At 45.4% G+C, this 17387-nt stretch overlaps 1 protein-coding gene across 6 annotated transcripts in view; it reads left to right on the forward strand.

The window, feature by feature from the left end:
• The window catches only part of LOC110290665 (schwannomin-interacting protein 1), a 731603-nt gene that overhangs the window by 680859 nt on the left and 33357 nt on the right, over nucleotides 1-17387 (forward strand). The window contains exon 1 of one of the 6 annotated variants that reach the window (XM_029475031.1): nucleotides 7516-7884. The exons of the other annotated variants lie outside the window; for them this stretch is intronic. Coding sequence (XP_029330891.1) covers nucleotides 7804-7884 — 81 coding nt within the window. The 5' untranslated portion in view covers nucleotides 7516-7803. Of the gene's footprint in view, nucleotides 1-7515; nucleotides 7885-17387 lie in introns of those variants that run through there. 6 annotated transcript variants of the gene reach the window in all.

Below are 17387 nucleotides of genomic sequence, written 5' to 3' on the forward strand. Positions count from 1 at the left end.
ATGACAGGCTTTCATCCCCCCCACCCCCCCTTGCTGTCGCTTAAATGACCAGCTCTGATCTAGATCACACCCTTGAATTCCTAGCTACTGTAGCCACTGTGGGAATGGAGACACAGAAGAGATAAAAGGGCATGTGACTAGCTCCTATCCACCTCCCTCCCCAGCACAGAGTCCCTTCTTCAAGCCCAATCAGGAATCTTAAATGTTCCTCCAGTCCCTTCGGATGGAGTCCAGACCCTTTTGCATGGATTCAAGGCCTGGCAGGGATCCAAACCCTGGAAGAAGCACTTCTCCCTCCCTCCCCCTCCCTCTCCTCTCCGGATTGCTCGCTGCCCCCACACTCTTTGTCCCTGCTGTGCAGCCTCCAGCTGGGCTGCCTTCCGCCCACACACCACCTGCCCACACCTTTTGCCAGCTACATTCAAGGCGCAAATGCCAACACCTCCTGCAGAAAACTTCCTCCCCATCAAATGTCTCCCCTGCACTCTTCTCACTCCGTGAGCGCCTCTTCACAAGGCTGTAACCTGCGTCTGCTTCACCCATTAGAGAAAGAACCCCTGAAGACAAGATCCTTGTGTCAATTTTTAGAGGGCTCTGCCTTACACATAGATTATATGTTTATTAAATGTTTGCTGGACCGAACTCCATTTCCGGCAGTTGGTATGCTTTGAGACCTGAGAATCAGAGAGCAACCCAGATCTCTGCCTTGCAGCAGGGATTCAGCAAAGCTGAACCCAGCACTACAGGGACCAGCTACTAGGCTTCTGCACTTCCATTGCCAATGCTTTTAAACATCCTGTATGCCAGAACAGAGACACAGGGCAATGCGCAGTTGCTGAAATGAAGGAGACGCACACCCAGCCCAGTCCAGTCTGGGCAATCCCTCCATGCCTGCTGGTTTCACCCCAAGATTTTGCCATCCTGACGCTCATGATATATCATCAGGCAGGTTTGCACTTTTACTTTCTTTCTTTTTTGTAAGCTTTGTTATTTAAAAATGTATGCAATAAATGAAAATATCACACACCAAAATTAAGCAAACCCAAGGCTGGCACTAGTTGAACTTCTTTCTATACAGCTAGACTTGGCATTCGAAACAGGACCTCTGAAGCTTCACACTACGTCACACTCACTTAATGCTAAATATACTTTATGCACCCATCCAAACAAGCAAGACTGTGACAACTAGAAAAACAATTAGCTTTATGCTCTCCTTCATAACTCATGCCTCTTACCAGCATGCCGTCCTTCATCCCTCCTTATCCTTAGCTCCCTCAGCTTACCTCAGAGATCCTTTAAGCTGTCCATCATTGTCTCTCTCCGGGTTCTTCCATACTTACTTGAGACAAGTATTCACCGACAACCTGCCTTTCCAACCCACTCTTTTCTCCCTTCCTTCCTTCCTTCCTTCCTTCCTTCCTTCCTTCCTTCCTTCCTTCCTTCCTTCCTTCCTCCCTCTCTCTCTCTCTCTCTCTTCTCCTCTTCCCACCTCCCCTTCTTTTTTCTCAGTCCCTTTCCTCCCTGAACCTCTTCTTAGGACCGAAACCCCCCCCTCCCCCCGTCTTTTCCAGTTTTGACTTTGGAACACAACAGTCCAATGATCCTGGTGACTTAACCTCCTAAGTAGCTGAGATTTACAGGTTTGCACTACCAACTTCACCTGATGCTTTTGTTAATAACCATTACATCTTCTGAAACTTCGGATTTGTTTGTTTGTATGTATATTTTGCAAGATAGATGGGGGACATGGTGTACAATTTGTGGGAGCTAGTTCTCTCCAGCACCTTATGGGCTCTGGGTACCAAACTCAAGCTTGGCAGCAAATTTCACTGCTTCACAGAACACTAAGTTTCCTGGAGCAAATGCTGTGGAACTGTCATGCCCAGCTCCCAAAACAAAAGATACCTTATCTTGGTCTTGAACACTCAAACTAGGGAGTGTATCAGTTTAAGTAGTTCATCAAGATACCCTCCAATTCTCAGTAGGAAAAGCAGTAAACAGCCTCGCAAGCCAAGATTCAGGTGGATCGTGGAGCGGTGGGCAGAAGCAAAGAAACCCATCTGTCTCTGTTGACAGCAGCTCCTTTCCTTCTCCCTTCCTGAGAACGAGAGGACAAGGTATCAAACTGGAGTTTACCCGAGAGTTCCGGGATAAGCCTGGGTTCATCTGCACAGGGGGGAAAAAACCACACCACTTCAGGAGGAAAGGGAGCCTCAAGGCATCTTAATGCACTGTTTTGATACAAGCTTTTAAATATAAGTTCAATTGTCTCTATCGGTCTAAAGATTTTGCTTTTGCTGGAAAGTTTTGATTTCACAGTAGATAGTCCTGAGGGTGTTCTAGCTTAGTACTTTTGCCTGGTTAGAGAGAATAGCTGTATTCTGCCTCTAACAGTAACAGCTAAGAAAGTAATTCTAGGAATAAATGTCTGTATTTTTGTCTTTAGCCAAGATGTCTGAAAATCTAATTCTGTGCTTTCTCACAAAAAGAAGTGCAAGTGACAGGGGCTGAGTAGGTGAAAGATGATCCTGGGCTCAGTGTGAAGGTCATCTGACATAGACTGTAGCGAAGGCCACTCCTGTAGGGGCTCAGTCTTCATGAGCCGGACCTGGTGATTTAAAGAAGTAAATATTGAAAGCCCATTTTAACTCATGGATGTTAAATGGAATGGATAGTGGTGATAGCAGATGGGAAGGAAAGAAATGGGACACCTTTGTGGTACCTATCACTGCACTGAACCCTCTGGAGATTAGAAACCCCACATTCACTTATACACATGTATATGTATGTACATATAAATATAGACTCTTGGGTGACCAATCACAGTTTCACAAACACAAGAAACATTAATAGGGCTGTATACCAACCGAGACAATTTTCATTATATATTTATATTCTCTATACCAGGGGAGAATTTCAAACTTTGATCTACACTGTATTGAAGCATCAGAAACTACTCAGCCTCCTGAAATAGAAAGTAATTTGACAAAATTGCTTGAGTTCAAAAGAAAGCAGCCATCAGGGAAGCCTAGTGGCAATCAGAGAGCCATTATGGAGTGGGACACAGAGAGAAAGGTAATGAGAGCATTAGTGATGTACCTGGAAGCTGGGCCAGGGCCTGTCAGAATGAATGCAGAGGAGTTTCGGGGACCCGGGATGTTAGCCTGGCAGGAAGATTTACAAGTGTGGTCCTCAATCCTTGGGTATGGAAAAGCATTTGACATGGGCGGCTTCCAGTCCTGACTCCCCACCCCCACCCCCAATCAGTGTCAGTATTTTAATGTTTTTAACCTACATTCTTAAAGTGCTGCAAGTTTCCATGGATTTTTTTTCCAGCCATGCGAATGTCTTAATTGAAAAGCAAACCAAATTCAGATGAGCTTAACATAGAAGAAAAGATTGTTTGAAAGAGATGATGTAACGTTGAAGGAGGGATAGGGTGCTACAGGAACGGATCAGAAGGCTGAAGGGTTAATGAAGATTAAGTAGAGTTTCCACCTGTGAATAAGAGGAGCTTTTTGACAATCCATAAGTGATTTTCCAGTAATGCGCTCAGGGTCCTCAGAGTCAATAATTTCCACCGATGGCTGATAATGATCATTTAAAAGCATTAGATCACAGGAGAAGTATGCCTTGCCATTCAGTTCATAGCTCGGCGTCCTTGGATCTCAGGGTAGAGAGTGGTGCTTTCAACCTCAGATCCTGAGAGGCTATAAGCACATTTCTGAGAGCGAGCATTAGTATCTAGGCCTGACTTCTTCCTGCTTAGCTCCTTTTAGGCCATTCTCTTCAGGAAGGACAGACATAATGGTGTGGTCTTAGCTTATGGAGCTACTACAAAGCCTCCCACCGTATATTCAGCTCTTATCTGCCAGGGCAGTGGCTAGATTTGTTTTATCCAGTCTTGTGTTCATTAGGACCTCTTGGAAGTGAAATTTACTACACTGTTGTTCTCAAGCAACAAAAATCAGGGTCTTGCCACCCTGTCCAGAAATGCCGTCTGAAACATAAAAAAGATGGCTGATAATGATCTGTCTCCCTAAGCTCTCCCAGAAGTGCTTCAGAAACGTCAGGTACAACTCGAGGTTGCAGGGATCTTCAGAAGCACAGCTTCTGACTTGGGAGGCCTGCACTTGGTCCTGAGACGGTTTCTACAGGCCCCTAGACTTTATTGATGTTCTGCTCCAAGAGTAGCGAAACTCTAGAGAGCGTAAAAGATCACTTTGTCACGCATGATAGGACCCCAGCTATCAGATCACCTGGAGAGGGTTTGAGCAGTGAGCCTGTGTGCTGAGAGCCGTGTGGGAGTCTCTACTGCTCTGCCTCGGCAGACACCCGCAGGCTCTCATGGCCCTGCTGTAGGAGGCTCTGAGTTGCCTGTGGGAACACAGTACTTACTTAGGATGAAAAGGAAGGAAGTTCCTTCTGAGTTTCCTTACTGCCAATCCTCATCATTTTTGAACAGTAGTGAAATACCCATGTTGGATTCAGTGGGGGTGTTTTGTTTTGTTTGGTTTGGTTTGGTTTTTGTTTTTCGAGACAGGGTTTCTCTGTGTAGCCCTGGCTGTCCTAGAACTCACTCTGTAGACCAGGCTGGCCTTGAACTCAGAAATCCACCTGCCTCTGCCTCCCAAGTGCTGGGATCAAAGGTGTGGGCCACCACTGCCTGGCTCAGTGTTCTATTTCTAAAAGATGACATTATTGCTGCATGTATTTATACAGTTGTATGTATAAACATATATAGTTAATGCATTATTAATAACACATTTGTGTTATGTACACAATATTTATTGTATATATTATATAAATGGACATATACTATAATGCAAGTATACTATTGTTTGTGTAATTTGTGTGTGTAATTAATGATAAAAGTATAATTTTTCTAGTTTCAATTCTGTACTGATATAAGGAAGGTTAAAGATGTATTAACAGAATTTTATGTGTCTTGGTGTCTTCTAATTTCTAAATTTTTATAGCTTTGGTCCTGCTCGTTATCAGTTGTAAATTGCTCAGTGACTTACAATAGGGACTCCAATGAGTGACAAAAATTGTCCGTGATGCAGAACAGACAAGGAGGGAGAAGTGAGCCCAGATGCAGTAACTTTGCCTCTCCTCTGGGGAAGCCAGTTCTCTAGGCTCCACCCTGTAGGCTGTGTATAATTCTTCTGAAGGCGCTATCCTAACATCTCAGTGGAACTGTCCTACAGAGAGGTAGCCTTCCTACTGAAAGGTGACTGCAGCCAGTCAGCCTCACCGGAGCCCCCAAACAGTGTGGGTTGAAAAACAGTAATGTTAGCTCTTGCTGCTTCTCACGGTAGACAGGTAGACAGAGCATTTGAAGGAAGCGGTTCTACTCCTCGCTGTTCACTGCAGCAGTTCCTCAGTGACCGCTCGCTCACCATAGGCAAAGCAACAACGTGGCAGGCGCAGTGGGGCAAATAAAGTAATTAAGCACAAATCCCTGTTCCCCTAGCCAAAAAAAAAAAAAAAAAAGCCTAAAACAGTAATAGCTGTCAGAAGCTACTGAGACTCCTGAGAGTGCCATGGTCAAACAGAGGAGAAAATTCACCAGACTGCATGCCAGGTCGTGAGGGTAGCTAATTCCTTTCCATTTTCCTAAGGCACCCACAGCCGGAGGGTTGCCGCAGTGCATGCTGGATGTTCCAGATGTATGATTTAGAAAACAACTCAGCATATGACTGGGAGTGTGGCTGAGTTTCTCTTCAACACATCCTAATTAAAAAAAAAAAAAAAATCCACGTTTATCCCTTTATCCTGACTGTTTATTGCTTTTGGGGTCAGCCAGTAGGGGGCTCTAGCACACCCATTTACATTGTAGGCCACCAAGGCAGAGGAGCTAGATTCAAATTCCTGCCTGACTATGGCAATTTAGGTAGCTAGGCACTTATTTAACATCCCTAGGTGCCCTCCTCCGCCCTCGGCTATAAAATGCAGCTGGCAATAATACATAAGTACTCCATAGGGTTAGTGAAAGATAGAGGAAACACGTGTAAGGTGCCTAGCCTCAGTAAAGCACACCTGTTGTTACTTGGTTGCACATTGTGTAAGATCCGTTAGGATACACAGGACCCTTCAAGGTAGGAACATCGTTTCAACCCCATAGCCTCTTGACCTTTGTGACTGCTTTGCATTGTGGTCACAGCCCTAGCCAGCACTCAGTGGCCACCATTGCCACACAAATCCACACAAACGCTCCAGGACACTGCCATCTGGAATGAGAGTCCAGGGGTCTGGACCAGAGTAAGGCAGGGCCTTGCAAATGTATCCCACAAGATGAAACTTGTCAGTGTGGTACCTCACAAAAGGGCTATTCATCCCCTTGGGAGTGGAGAGGACTGGTTGGGGGGTGGGGGGAGCGGGAAGGGGTGGAATAAAAGGATTTAGATTTAGATCTGGGCTCTGAGAAGAAAATATTTGCCTGATAGAAAGAGGGCTACCATAAAGCCCACTGAGCCGTGTTTATATCACAAGTGCAACACAAATTGAATTTAAAAAACATTTACGGAGGTAAACAGCTAAAGGTGAGCCTGTGAGCAGAGGCTGAGATGCTGGAACAAGGCTCTATTGAACGGCATTTCCTTCAGACCTGTTCTCAGCCATGCCACTGTTGCTCAGCAATGTGTACGGAGGATTGATTGACGAGTGCATTTGCAATTTTCCGTGTGAACATTTCAGAAGGTAAGGCCCGTTGCTAAGTGGAAGCGTGGCCTTTGAGTTCTTCTGTGGCTGGTTGTCCCTGCACGCTGTTGTTTTGAAGCAATCGCTTTTTTTTTTTTTTTTTAGTTGTTTATGGGAGTATTAATGTGATGTGTATGAGTATGCCCGAGCGTGTGCCTGTGAACTTCTGTTTGTTTGTCTGCTTCTTTGAGCCAAACATCCTCCAGCTGTGGCCCTCCCCCTGGCTGCATGCAAACCCCATAAACAAACCCAGAAGCCATGGGAAAGGAGTAAAAAGAGCAGTAGGAAAGAAAGCGTGCTTCTGTGGAAAAGCCCGCCACTGGCTGAATCCTAAAAGGAAACTTGATGGATCCCTTTCTCTTGCCGACATTACAGGACAAAGCCATGCTCCCGGGGCAGGGAAGGCTTTCTCTGGGTTGGAAGCAGCCTTAGTCTTGGGCTTAGTGCCCCTTTCAGACTATGAAACTTTTACATCTCAAGAAACAATTTGGAAAAAAGAAATGAAGTGCTTCCCGTTGGTCACGGAGGGGGGGGGGGAGAAAAATGGCAAACATGTGTCTTACGGGTCACCTTAAATGATAGTTTTCATTCGGGGCACCCGACTCAGCTCACAGTGAGATCTCTCGGGCTGCAAGTTTTTGTGTCTATTTTTATCCCCAAGTCTACTGGCTTCAGAGTGCCTCACCAAACTCCAGTTCACACTGGGCCCTGAACTGGGGTCGGGTCAGCTGGCTGAAGCTTACTGTCCCCCCCCCTTTCCCTTTTTGGGAGCAGGAAAGGTGCTGTGGACAAGAATCTGGGCCAGATCATTTAGGGAAGGTGATAGCAGATGGTAGGCAGGCTGGACTCTCTCAACAAGCCGATTGTCAGGAACGGAGTGCTCCTTACAGCAGGCAGCTGCCCAGTGCCCGGGAGAGGAGAAAGAAGCCAGGCAGTCCGGGCGGGGCAGTGTCTGAGGCAGAAGGGGGCAAGGACACTGCAGCCAGGCACAGGCTCTCCATGCCAGCATGAGTGGTAACCAAGGGACTGGGCAGTTGGCACTTCAGCCTGTCAGGATTCATGGGAGATTATTTCTTAAGTGAAATTCTAAAGAGTTAAAGGATGAATTTGGACCGTGATGGAATGGACCATGACATCATCAGTCGAGAATCCCCATTGGATTTGGAGGGGAATTATAAAAAGGTAAGGGGGGGCGCTTTTGTTTATAAACAATTGGACCATTTTTCTAAGAGGGAGGAAGGTTGCCCTTGAGGAAGGATGCCAAATTCCACACACAGTGGTCATTGCCGTTATACACTGAAGAGAAACTAAATGCACAGAATTTACCACAGTAAGCTTGGAGACCCCAGTTCAGGAGACCCCAGTTCTTCCCAGCTTACACTCATTGATACTAGAACAACAAAACCATCCATGTTAGTGTTCTAAAGTTGAGACAATTCCTACTATGTACTTCATTGCAAAGCAGCATTTTATGCAAAGGGATTTTTTTAAATTATTGACATATTTTAGCTGTTCAGTAGAAACAATTACTGGAAAGAGCTAACAGATCTAAGTTTGTTTTTAACAGTGAAAACAAATAAGAAAAAGTTTTACAGAGAAGTTTGGGGGTCTTAAAAACTTGATACGGTATCTGTTAGTATGCTGCTGGCCTTTTCTTTTGAACATCAGTAAATATATTTTGGGAATGTTTTATGTGGTAATTGTCTGGTAATAACAGGCCCAAGTAAAAATAGCTTTAGTTATATGGGTGAGGTCCTGAAATCAAGCTACAAGTATACGCTTGCCTGCCCACAGAGGCCTAAACACACACAGCCCTCCGTCCTTTATGATGTGACAAAAGTCAACTGTAGTTCTCAGCTGGAGAACATGAAGAGTAGGGCCCTCCATTCAGTCAAAGGTGCCATTAGTGCCTTTGACCAGAGTGAGACAGAGGAAGACATTTCTAGCATGTTCATTCCTCAGATTTGGTCAGCGGTGACGTCTGCATCTTAAACTCTGCACGGGAATGCGGAGCTCCTTAAGGTGCTTACAGTATATCTTATCTCATGATTTGTATTCCTCCAGGGGGGTAAAACTTAAATGTGCTGGGCCGTGTTGCCCTGTGTATTTTTCATCCCCAGTGTTCTCCAACCAGGGACTAAGAGCTCAGGGTGGTGACTTTGTATCCTGAAACCCCAGCTGTCTGCCCTTCCCCCACCTGGGCGGAAGCTGGTACACAAAAGACCCTTGGGACACTCTGCCATCAGTCAGATTACTCATCCAACCCTGCAGAGCAAGGGTGTCCTTCTCTAGTGTCCTGTGGTCTTCAGTGCCAGAGAACTGGTCACAGTTTTCTTTTTCAACTCATTTTATTTCTTTCAGATTAAAATAAACAACAACAACAAAGAGTCCAGATCAGTTCACACTAAGGAAAAAATGAAAGGCATACCGTTACTAATTCGCTAACAATAAGATTATGACCACTGTGCTTGTATCCTACCTTGAAACACAGAGGGAACCAGATGCCCGGAGTAAGTGAGCTGAGCTACACTGGCAACCTGAGTAGGGCTCCAAGAGCTTAGGTCCCCACCTTCAACAAGCCATAGTCTAGACCACCACGAAGCACAGGCAGTTGAAGGCCAGGCTCCATTTCAGGAGAAATGGTACTAACAGAACAAATGAACGACCTGTTAGGTGAAGCTTCCAGGCATGTGGGGAGCTGCAGGTATAGCGTGTGCGGGACCCAGAACATACGGAGTGCTACAGGTACACAGTATGTGGAACCCGGAGCATGTGCATTGGCTCCTGGTCACACCGGCTTCTTACTTACCTTCCCTGGGCAAGTGCCTTGATGTCTATGCAGAGAGCTGTTTATACTCACACTCACTGTGAAGGCTTCATTATGCTCAGAGGGAAGAAAATTGTAATTTTATTATGAGCTCCTAGTGAAATCGATCAACATTTGTACTTTTTTCAGAGTACAAAGATGAGAAAAACACCCTTCACTGTAAAAATCACTTTCCCTAATCTGAATCTTCCTTTTCAAAAGTTTGGTTTTCTTTTCCCCTTAATGTTTTAGTCTTTGGTTAACTAAGGAAAAAAATAAATTAGATACCATAGGAAGTACCCTACAGTCATTTTGATCTTGTATCCATCAGTTAAATGTAATGGGGCCTATGCCTCAAGTATACATTTATTTTATTCCACAATTACATGGACTCACCGTTATAAGTATAAATGTCTAAAACATTTGCACAAATTGCTAGTTGAGATAATAAAATGCTTATAAATAAAAATAAAACCCCAAATGAAATCTCCTTTCCTTTTCTGTGAACTCTCCCCTCATTAAGGTCCAGCATTAAAAACAGTGTTTGCTGCTCAGGTGCCACACAGTTTCCTGAACGGGTCACATTAATAAATACCACATGCGTATAGGGATTGTTTTACAGGGCTGTTTTAAAGTCAGACAAACAGCCTTCAGGGGGAAAGGTCACTTTCCGATGGCTAAAATTAGATTCACCAAGGCAGAGGAAGGAAAAGATTATGCAGCTGTCCCTTTTCCTTGGGGAAGGCCTGCCTGTAGGAAAGATGTTTCATTAAGAACCCGGCTTATTCAATAACCACAGTAAAACCAAACTAAATAGAGAACAGATCACAGTACTTAGGAGGAAAAGTGGAGGTCTCGGCCGTGAATGAGGGATATGTGCTTAGCCCACCACTCCCCTGTTCCGCTGTGGTCACTGCTGAGTCTCTGCTGAGGAACCACAGAGACCTGAGAGACGACAGCACACTCTGCTCTGGCACGTGACTCAGGTTTGGCTTCTGGCACCCACATGGCAGTTCACGACTTCCTGTAAATCCCATTCTAGGGGATCTGACAGTCTCTCTTCTGGTCTTCTAGGACCCCAGGCCCACATGTGGCGCGCGCGCACACACACACACACACACACACACACACATCTGTACAGGCAAACACAGGAAAGTAGGTCTTTAGAAGAAGGAGGGGAAGGAGGGAGGAGTCAAGGGGGAAGGAGGAAGAGAAGGAAGAAGAAGGCAGAGGAAGAAGGAAGGGGAGGAGGAGGAGGGGGAGGAGGAAGATGAGGAGAAGGAGAGGAGGAGGAGGCAGAGGAAGAAGAAGAAGAACCACCGCCACCACCAAGCAGGTGTGAGAACAAGGAGGCCCTTGGCATATGTCCACTACCCACCTCCTCCATCGTTCCCAGCAGCCTTCTTGATCACACACACACACACACTGCAGCAAGGTCATGGAAGGGAGGCTGAATCTTTCCTCTAGGAGCTTAGAAACAGAAAAACATGCTCCACGAAGAGGTGCTGCCCTGGAAAAATGCCCACATACAGTATGGACCTCCATATTCTTTAGCCAAGGCTATGCCAGGGTAGAGGATACCAAATGAACACTAGCAGCCGGGAGAAAGGAATTCGTGAGTATTTGGTTTAGCACACAGCCTTAGACGGGCTCCAGCTCTGTCCACGAAGCCTTCTGTTCCCAGGCCACTGTGCACAGAATAAGGGAAGCAGTGCAGCCCCAGGACCTGGCCTGCTCAGCTTTGTCCCACAGAGGTGTTGTCCCAAGTGTCTTCCATCTAATTACAGAGAAAGATTAGGGAGGACCCCATGGAGGGAAAAAAACATAAAAGGCTGGAAGGAGAAATATTTAAAGTGAAGCCACAGCTGCGCCTCATGTTTTTTTTAAAAGGTGAATGGAAATGACTGCCTGAGATAAACTGCAATAAACAGGAGCATGGAATGCCAGCTGCCATTCCTGACAGGCTCTGCCCTCCCCACACAATTACCAAGGCAAAGCCGCCCCGACCTCCATTAACCCTCCCTGCTCGGCTCCCTGTCTCAGAGGCGTGAATATGCCTGAAGAACCAAGTTAGTCACCCAAGCCTGGGCCCTGTGTCCCATGTGTTTTCAGCTCCCCCCTGCCACCTAAGGGAAATCCTCGCCAGTTTTGAGCCTGGGGTCTCCTTTTCTTCAGAGTGAGGAATCAGAGGTTCTCAGTGTGATGCTTTTGGCTTATGGTTCTGGGTCCTTTGCATTCTGTCACCCAATGACCACACCTCAGTCAGCCATGATGGCCAGGGAATAGGCTGTTTCTAGAGTGTATAGTGAAACACTGCGCACGTTAGGTTTCTTCTTACTCAGCAAACCGTAGTCACCTCCCTTTCTTGGCCTGGCCTCCTCCTTTCTCCTCTACTTTCTCTTCTTAGGGCTCTAGTTCTTTCTTTTGGGGATCAGCATAGTATCTTATGAAAGCTGAAATATAATTCTCACACATCGAATTGCTTTGGTGCCAGGAGTGGTAGCACATCCCTTTAATACCAGCACTTGGGAGGCAGAGGCAGGTGGATCTCTGTGAGTTCCAGTTCAAATCCAGCCTGGTCTATATAGCAAGTTTCAGGTCAGCCAAGGCTACATAGTGAGACATTGTCAAAACAACAACAACAACAATCACTTTTTAAAATGGCTTTTAGTATATTCACAAGCTGGTGCAACCTACTGTCTAGTTTGAGAACATTTTATTTACCCCCACACGAACCCGGGACCATTAGGAATCATTCTGAATCCCCTGTCCAGTCAGCCTTTGGCAGCCACTTTCTGTCTTTATGGACTTACCTGTTCCAGATGTTATTAGCATTTTCATTTTTTTTCCTTTTCTGCAGTCCCCATCTTGCCCACTCTTCCTTTTGATATCAACATCAGCTTCTATTAATAAACTATCAGCTCTCATGTTCTCCCTGTCAGACCACATGGCGAGCACTTTCTACATTTACTTTGTTTAAACATGAAAAATAGATATTATCTCTTCTTAAAATACAAAACACCCCAAGGCTCAAAGAGTTTCTGTAACCTGAAGTAGTGTCAGTCCCCACCTGTATCCTCAGGCCCAGCTCCTGCCCTGCCCTCTTGTCAGATTGTCTGTCTGTCTCCCACTCTCCCAGATCCTAATACATCTGGCTAGTGGGTTGAAGACACCATTTTCCTGGCAGTTGACCAGGGCCATTTCATACCTAGGCAGTGTTTTGGACTGTTGTGTTCCTGACGGTGATACCAGATGACCATGATGGGCTTACAGGCGTCTATGCCCATACTTGTTAAAAATAGAGTTGCCAGATGACTCTGTCCAGTGCACAGAAGGCGTTGGTGTGTGCAGTCCTTTGAGAACTAGCAGTGAGCACAGGCTGCTCTCAACAGCTTCTCTTTGGGAACATGCTGATCAGAGGGTGGAAAGCCGACTGCATCCTGTTAGGGTTTCACTTACAGGCTTCTAGCAGTCAGGCAGCATGAGAGTTTTCTCCCATCGCCAAATTTCCTGTTCTCAGTGACGACTGAGCTAAGGCTAGGTCTTTGCTAAACACCTTAGTTCTCAGCTGTCTGGTAACAGAGCCCTTTACAGCAGCAGCTGTTTGCCTCATGAGAAGGCAGGCAGTCAACAACACTGCTCAAAACCACCTTCATGATTGCACTACTATAAACATCTCATCCTATGTACTAGCAGCCCAGAGCTTTTGATGTCAGCCATTCTCAGGTATAAAACAGATGGACCTTCCCCCACGAATCCCCTCCTGGATAATGTGTATTCAAGGCCAGCTTTCCCAAGTAGTGGTCCTGACATTTCAAAGGCAGTTCAGGAAACTTGTGTCTGATATCTCATTATAACCTTTTTGTTAGAATGTTAGTGTAAGTGTCTAAGATGGAAAATGTCAGAGATACTAAGTGAGGAAGAAGGTGTCTAGGTTTAGTATCCATTTAGCCATACAGTGGAAAAACCCAATGCCATCAAACTTCCATATCTATCATTTAGAAGCACTTCCAATGGAATAAAATGAATGCAAGGATTTGAAATAACCTGCACTATATAAGTATTTATGCACCTGACATTAAAAAGTATTCCATTTCTTCTCTCACAGAATACTGTTTTCCTAGTTTGATCTTGTTACAAATCCATGCTTTATCACAGCAAGGAAATAAGTAAGGAATATTATCAATATACCCGAGTTTTCTTTCTACCATTTCATTTTTTTTCAAAAAAGTCAGTGAAATTTGCCACTGAACAAATCCATTTTGTATATCTGCTTCCTGATGTTTAAAAGTCTCAGCCTCGCCCACACTGGAGAGTTGCCGGCAGTTATTAGAGTCCAGCCATCCTCCAAGCAGAGGAGAGAAACAAGTGGCCACCATTTCCTGAAGGAAGCGCACATTTCCACAGGGAGCTTCAGAATCCCAGCTGGGCTCCCTGGTGGATGCTAACGGTGATGAGCCAGGTATCGCTAGGTGATAGATTGCACTGAGTCAAGAAGATCATTAATTGCTGCAAAGCAGGCATCCGCACAGGGCCAGAGAATCGCATGGCCCTGGCTGCAGAGGCCAGACAGGCTACATGGAACAGATGTGGGCATGGGGGGAGGGGGATTAACTCTGCTTAGAACAGCAGCATCTGGAAGCTTGTTTGGCATGCACACCCTCAGCCGCAGCCCAGCCCTCACACACAGAAGCACAGCCCGTGCTTTCACAGGCCCTCCGGGTGATGCCCATGCACATCCAAGTAAGGGAATTACTGACTCAAAGAAATGTGCCACCTAGAGAGCATGTGTGTGTGCCTGTAGTCATGCTTAGTCTCCACTTGACAAACTCATGTCTCAGCAGCTCCTGGAACCCTGACTTCCACCTGAAGACCAATAGCTCCCAAGACAATATAACCGAGAGGACTTAGGAAGTTCTTTCTCTGTGAACGCCATTTTCCTTGTTAGCCTTGTAGAAAGTGTAGTCATCTCTTAGTATCTATGGGACATTACTTCCAAGACAGACAGACAGACAGACAGACTGAGAGACAGAGACTGAGAGACAAAGATAGACAGAGATGGAGTCAGATAGAGATAGCAAAACCTATAAATGTTCAAGTCTCCAACATAAAGTAGTGCAGAGTTTGTGTAGACTCTCATATACTTTCTTTGCCATATTTGGTACAGTATAGAGACCTTGTCATTGTGTTGCTTAGGGAACAACAAGAATGAAGTATGTACATGCTTAGTCCAGACAGATTCCCTCCAAGCCCTTCCTGTTGAGTCTCTGATCTGAAACCTCTTGATAAGGAGACCACTGCATTTACTTCATTGCTTTTGCAAGCGTGTCCTTCTGTTTGCAGTAGCATAGAAGATGGAGAAAGGGCAGTCAAGGCTTGTGGGCAGTCAGTACTCTGAACCACAGAGTCATCTCTCTAGCATCAGCAACTTCATTCCATGGCACTTCTGTACAATTCTCATCAGCTAGGTCCTGAGATTTTTTTTTTTAGGCAGAGATTCTTTAAATATATGTAATCATGGGGGAGATTAAGTTCCTCTTGTTCTGACAAGCCTTTCTGGCTGGCTATGGTTGTATCATGTGCATGAGTTAGGAGGAGGAAGCCCCTGGTATTGTCCTGAACACCAGTGACTTTATAATTAGGGCTAGGGTGTTGTTTCCCCAGACAGTGTTCCTTATGCCTTACAGATGTGTCTCCACACAAATACTGTGTGCCGGTTAAATGTACTTTAGAAATGTAAGAACTACCCAATCCTTCCTTTATAAATTTCTGGGCAGGTTACCATGTTAAATAGCAAGTAGCCCTGCTTTAGAGACACCATGGTGCTGCAAAGTAACCGGGCCCAGAAGTAAGCAGGAAGAAGCTAGCAGAAGATGCAGGAATGATACGGTTGTATTAATATAAGGGGTGGGTTTGTTCTGTGTCCTGGAAACAGTGTAGAAAGGACCCGGAGACAGGCGGATTTCAAGTAGACGATGTCTCCCCGTGCAAAACATCCTGCTCATTTCCTTTTACCACATTTGTGTTGATCAGTTTCACCCTAGGAAAGGAGTGTGTGAGTGTGTGTGTGTGTGTGTGTGTGTGTGTGTGTAGTCTAAGAGTCCTGTGAGATGTCTGTAGCTTTCACAACACCCTTAATGGCCACTGGAAGTGATATCTGCCCAGACATAGTGTGTGGTGGTAAGGAATGCAGTCATAGCCTAGGACAAACTGCCCAAAGCTGGTTATCTAAGCACAGTTTCATCTCCACCTTGGTTTTGGACAGCTTTTCTATCTTCTGGCCGCGAGCCCCTATTCTTTAGTTGCTCTTTGACTTTTTACTATCAATATCAATTTTAGACATTTTGTTTTATGAGAGTGTTTCCCAAGGCTTTTTAGTAGTGGACATGGCTCTGCAGGCTACCGCGCATCCAGATGGTGTCATATTGCATTAGCCTTTCTCCAAAGGCTTCATCTCCGGCTCTGGGAGTTGTGAGATCCAATTGGCCTATGGATAGAATTCCTCAGAAAGCGAAAGATCCCTGCCTTGCCAGTAAGGGGAACTATAGTACTTGAAACCCTTGGAATCAGACGTTCTAAAAGGAGGGCTGAGCTGTAGGGGTAATAGCCGTGGCCTCGAAGATGTTTGTAAACATCTCTGCTTATGGTTGCTCTGTGGTCATCTATGCTCTGCGCCGCAGTGTTTGCAGAGATCTCTGTCTACAGTTGGCCTGTGGTCATATGTGATCTGCTTTTTGGTTTGCTGGTGTTCTGTGCTTTTCTGGGAAAGTGTCATGCCCACGTCAGAGAAGAAATTGATACATAGGTCTCATCTCACACTGTCTTCGCCATAGTGCCCACTGTCAGTGTTAGTCTGCACACATTTTCCCCTCGGTGTAGAAGAGAAGAAAGATATAGGACCAGAAAGCATATGTTCAAACCCTATTCTTCTCATACCGATAGGGTAGCCTGTTGTTACACTCCATTCCTCATCTTCAAAACAGAAGTTATTGGAGGATTAACCATGATGTGGCTATTATTGCTGGCTACACTACCATCAGCCAGAAGCTCTGAACTCTCTCTGCTAACTCTTCAGTAAAGAGAGATTCTTCTCCATTCTGATCTGAAGAGAGGCTTCCATGCACAAAAGCCACCAGCAATGTGACAGAGGAGGCAAGCTATTGACTTAACCAACCAAACACAGCTAAAAGTCAAAAGGTCAAATTCCCTTAATATAGCAAATTGTAAACTGTCAGATCTCTATAGAAAAAAAAGAAAGAAACAAACTTAAGATACAGGTCATTCGGGGGAAAGAAAACCCAGGAGCAGAAACACTTAAACAGTTATCCTTTCTGATAAATGGAAGGAACTGAACTAAGAGAATATGCCTGCCTAGCAAACTCAAAACACCAGCAAGCACTCCCGGTTAGCTGGAAGCCTGCAGAAGCCTAACTCCTGGTTAGCTGGAGCCGGCAGAAGCCGGCTTTGCCTCGCTGGTGGGCAAATGAACAGGAGCAGCTTTTCTTTGGAGCACTGTGACAAGATGTGTCAAGAGCTGCAGCAAATGTTCACAAGCGGCGGATCTGGCAACCCCACTTCCAGGAACTGATTCCTAGGAGATCAGCAGACATGTGGGCGGGGATTTATGTAAAGATGGTATTTTTAATTTGACACAACCCCAAATGGCTAACTGGAGGGAAACTCCATAGGGTGGGACGAGAAGCTATCATTGAAAGTGTGTTTTTAAAGAGTATGAAGTGCTTCTGTGGGCAATTTTCAGTATACGCACAATAAAAAAAAAAAAAAAAAGAAAGGAAGGAAGGAAGGAAGGAAGGAAGGAAGGAAGGAAGGAAGAAAGAAAGAAAGAAAGAAAGAAAGAAAGAAAGAAAGAAAGAAAGAA

Source organism: Mus caroli, chromosome 3 (genome assembly GCF_900094665.2).
Source record: "Mus caroli chromosome 3, CAROLI_EIJ_v1.1, whole genome shotgun sequence".
Taxonomy (NCBI): Eukaryota; Metazoa; Chordata; class Mammalia; order Rodentia; family Muridae; genus Mus; species Mus caroli.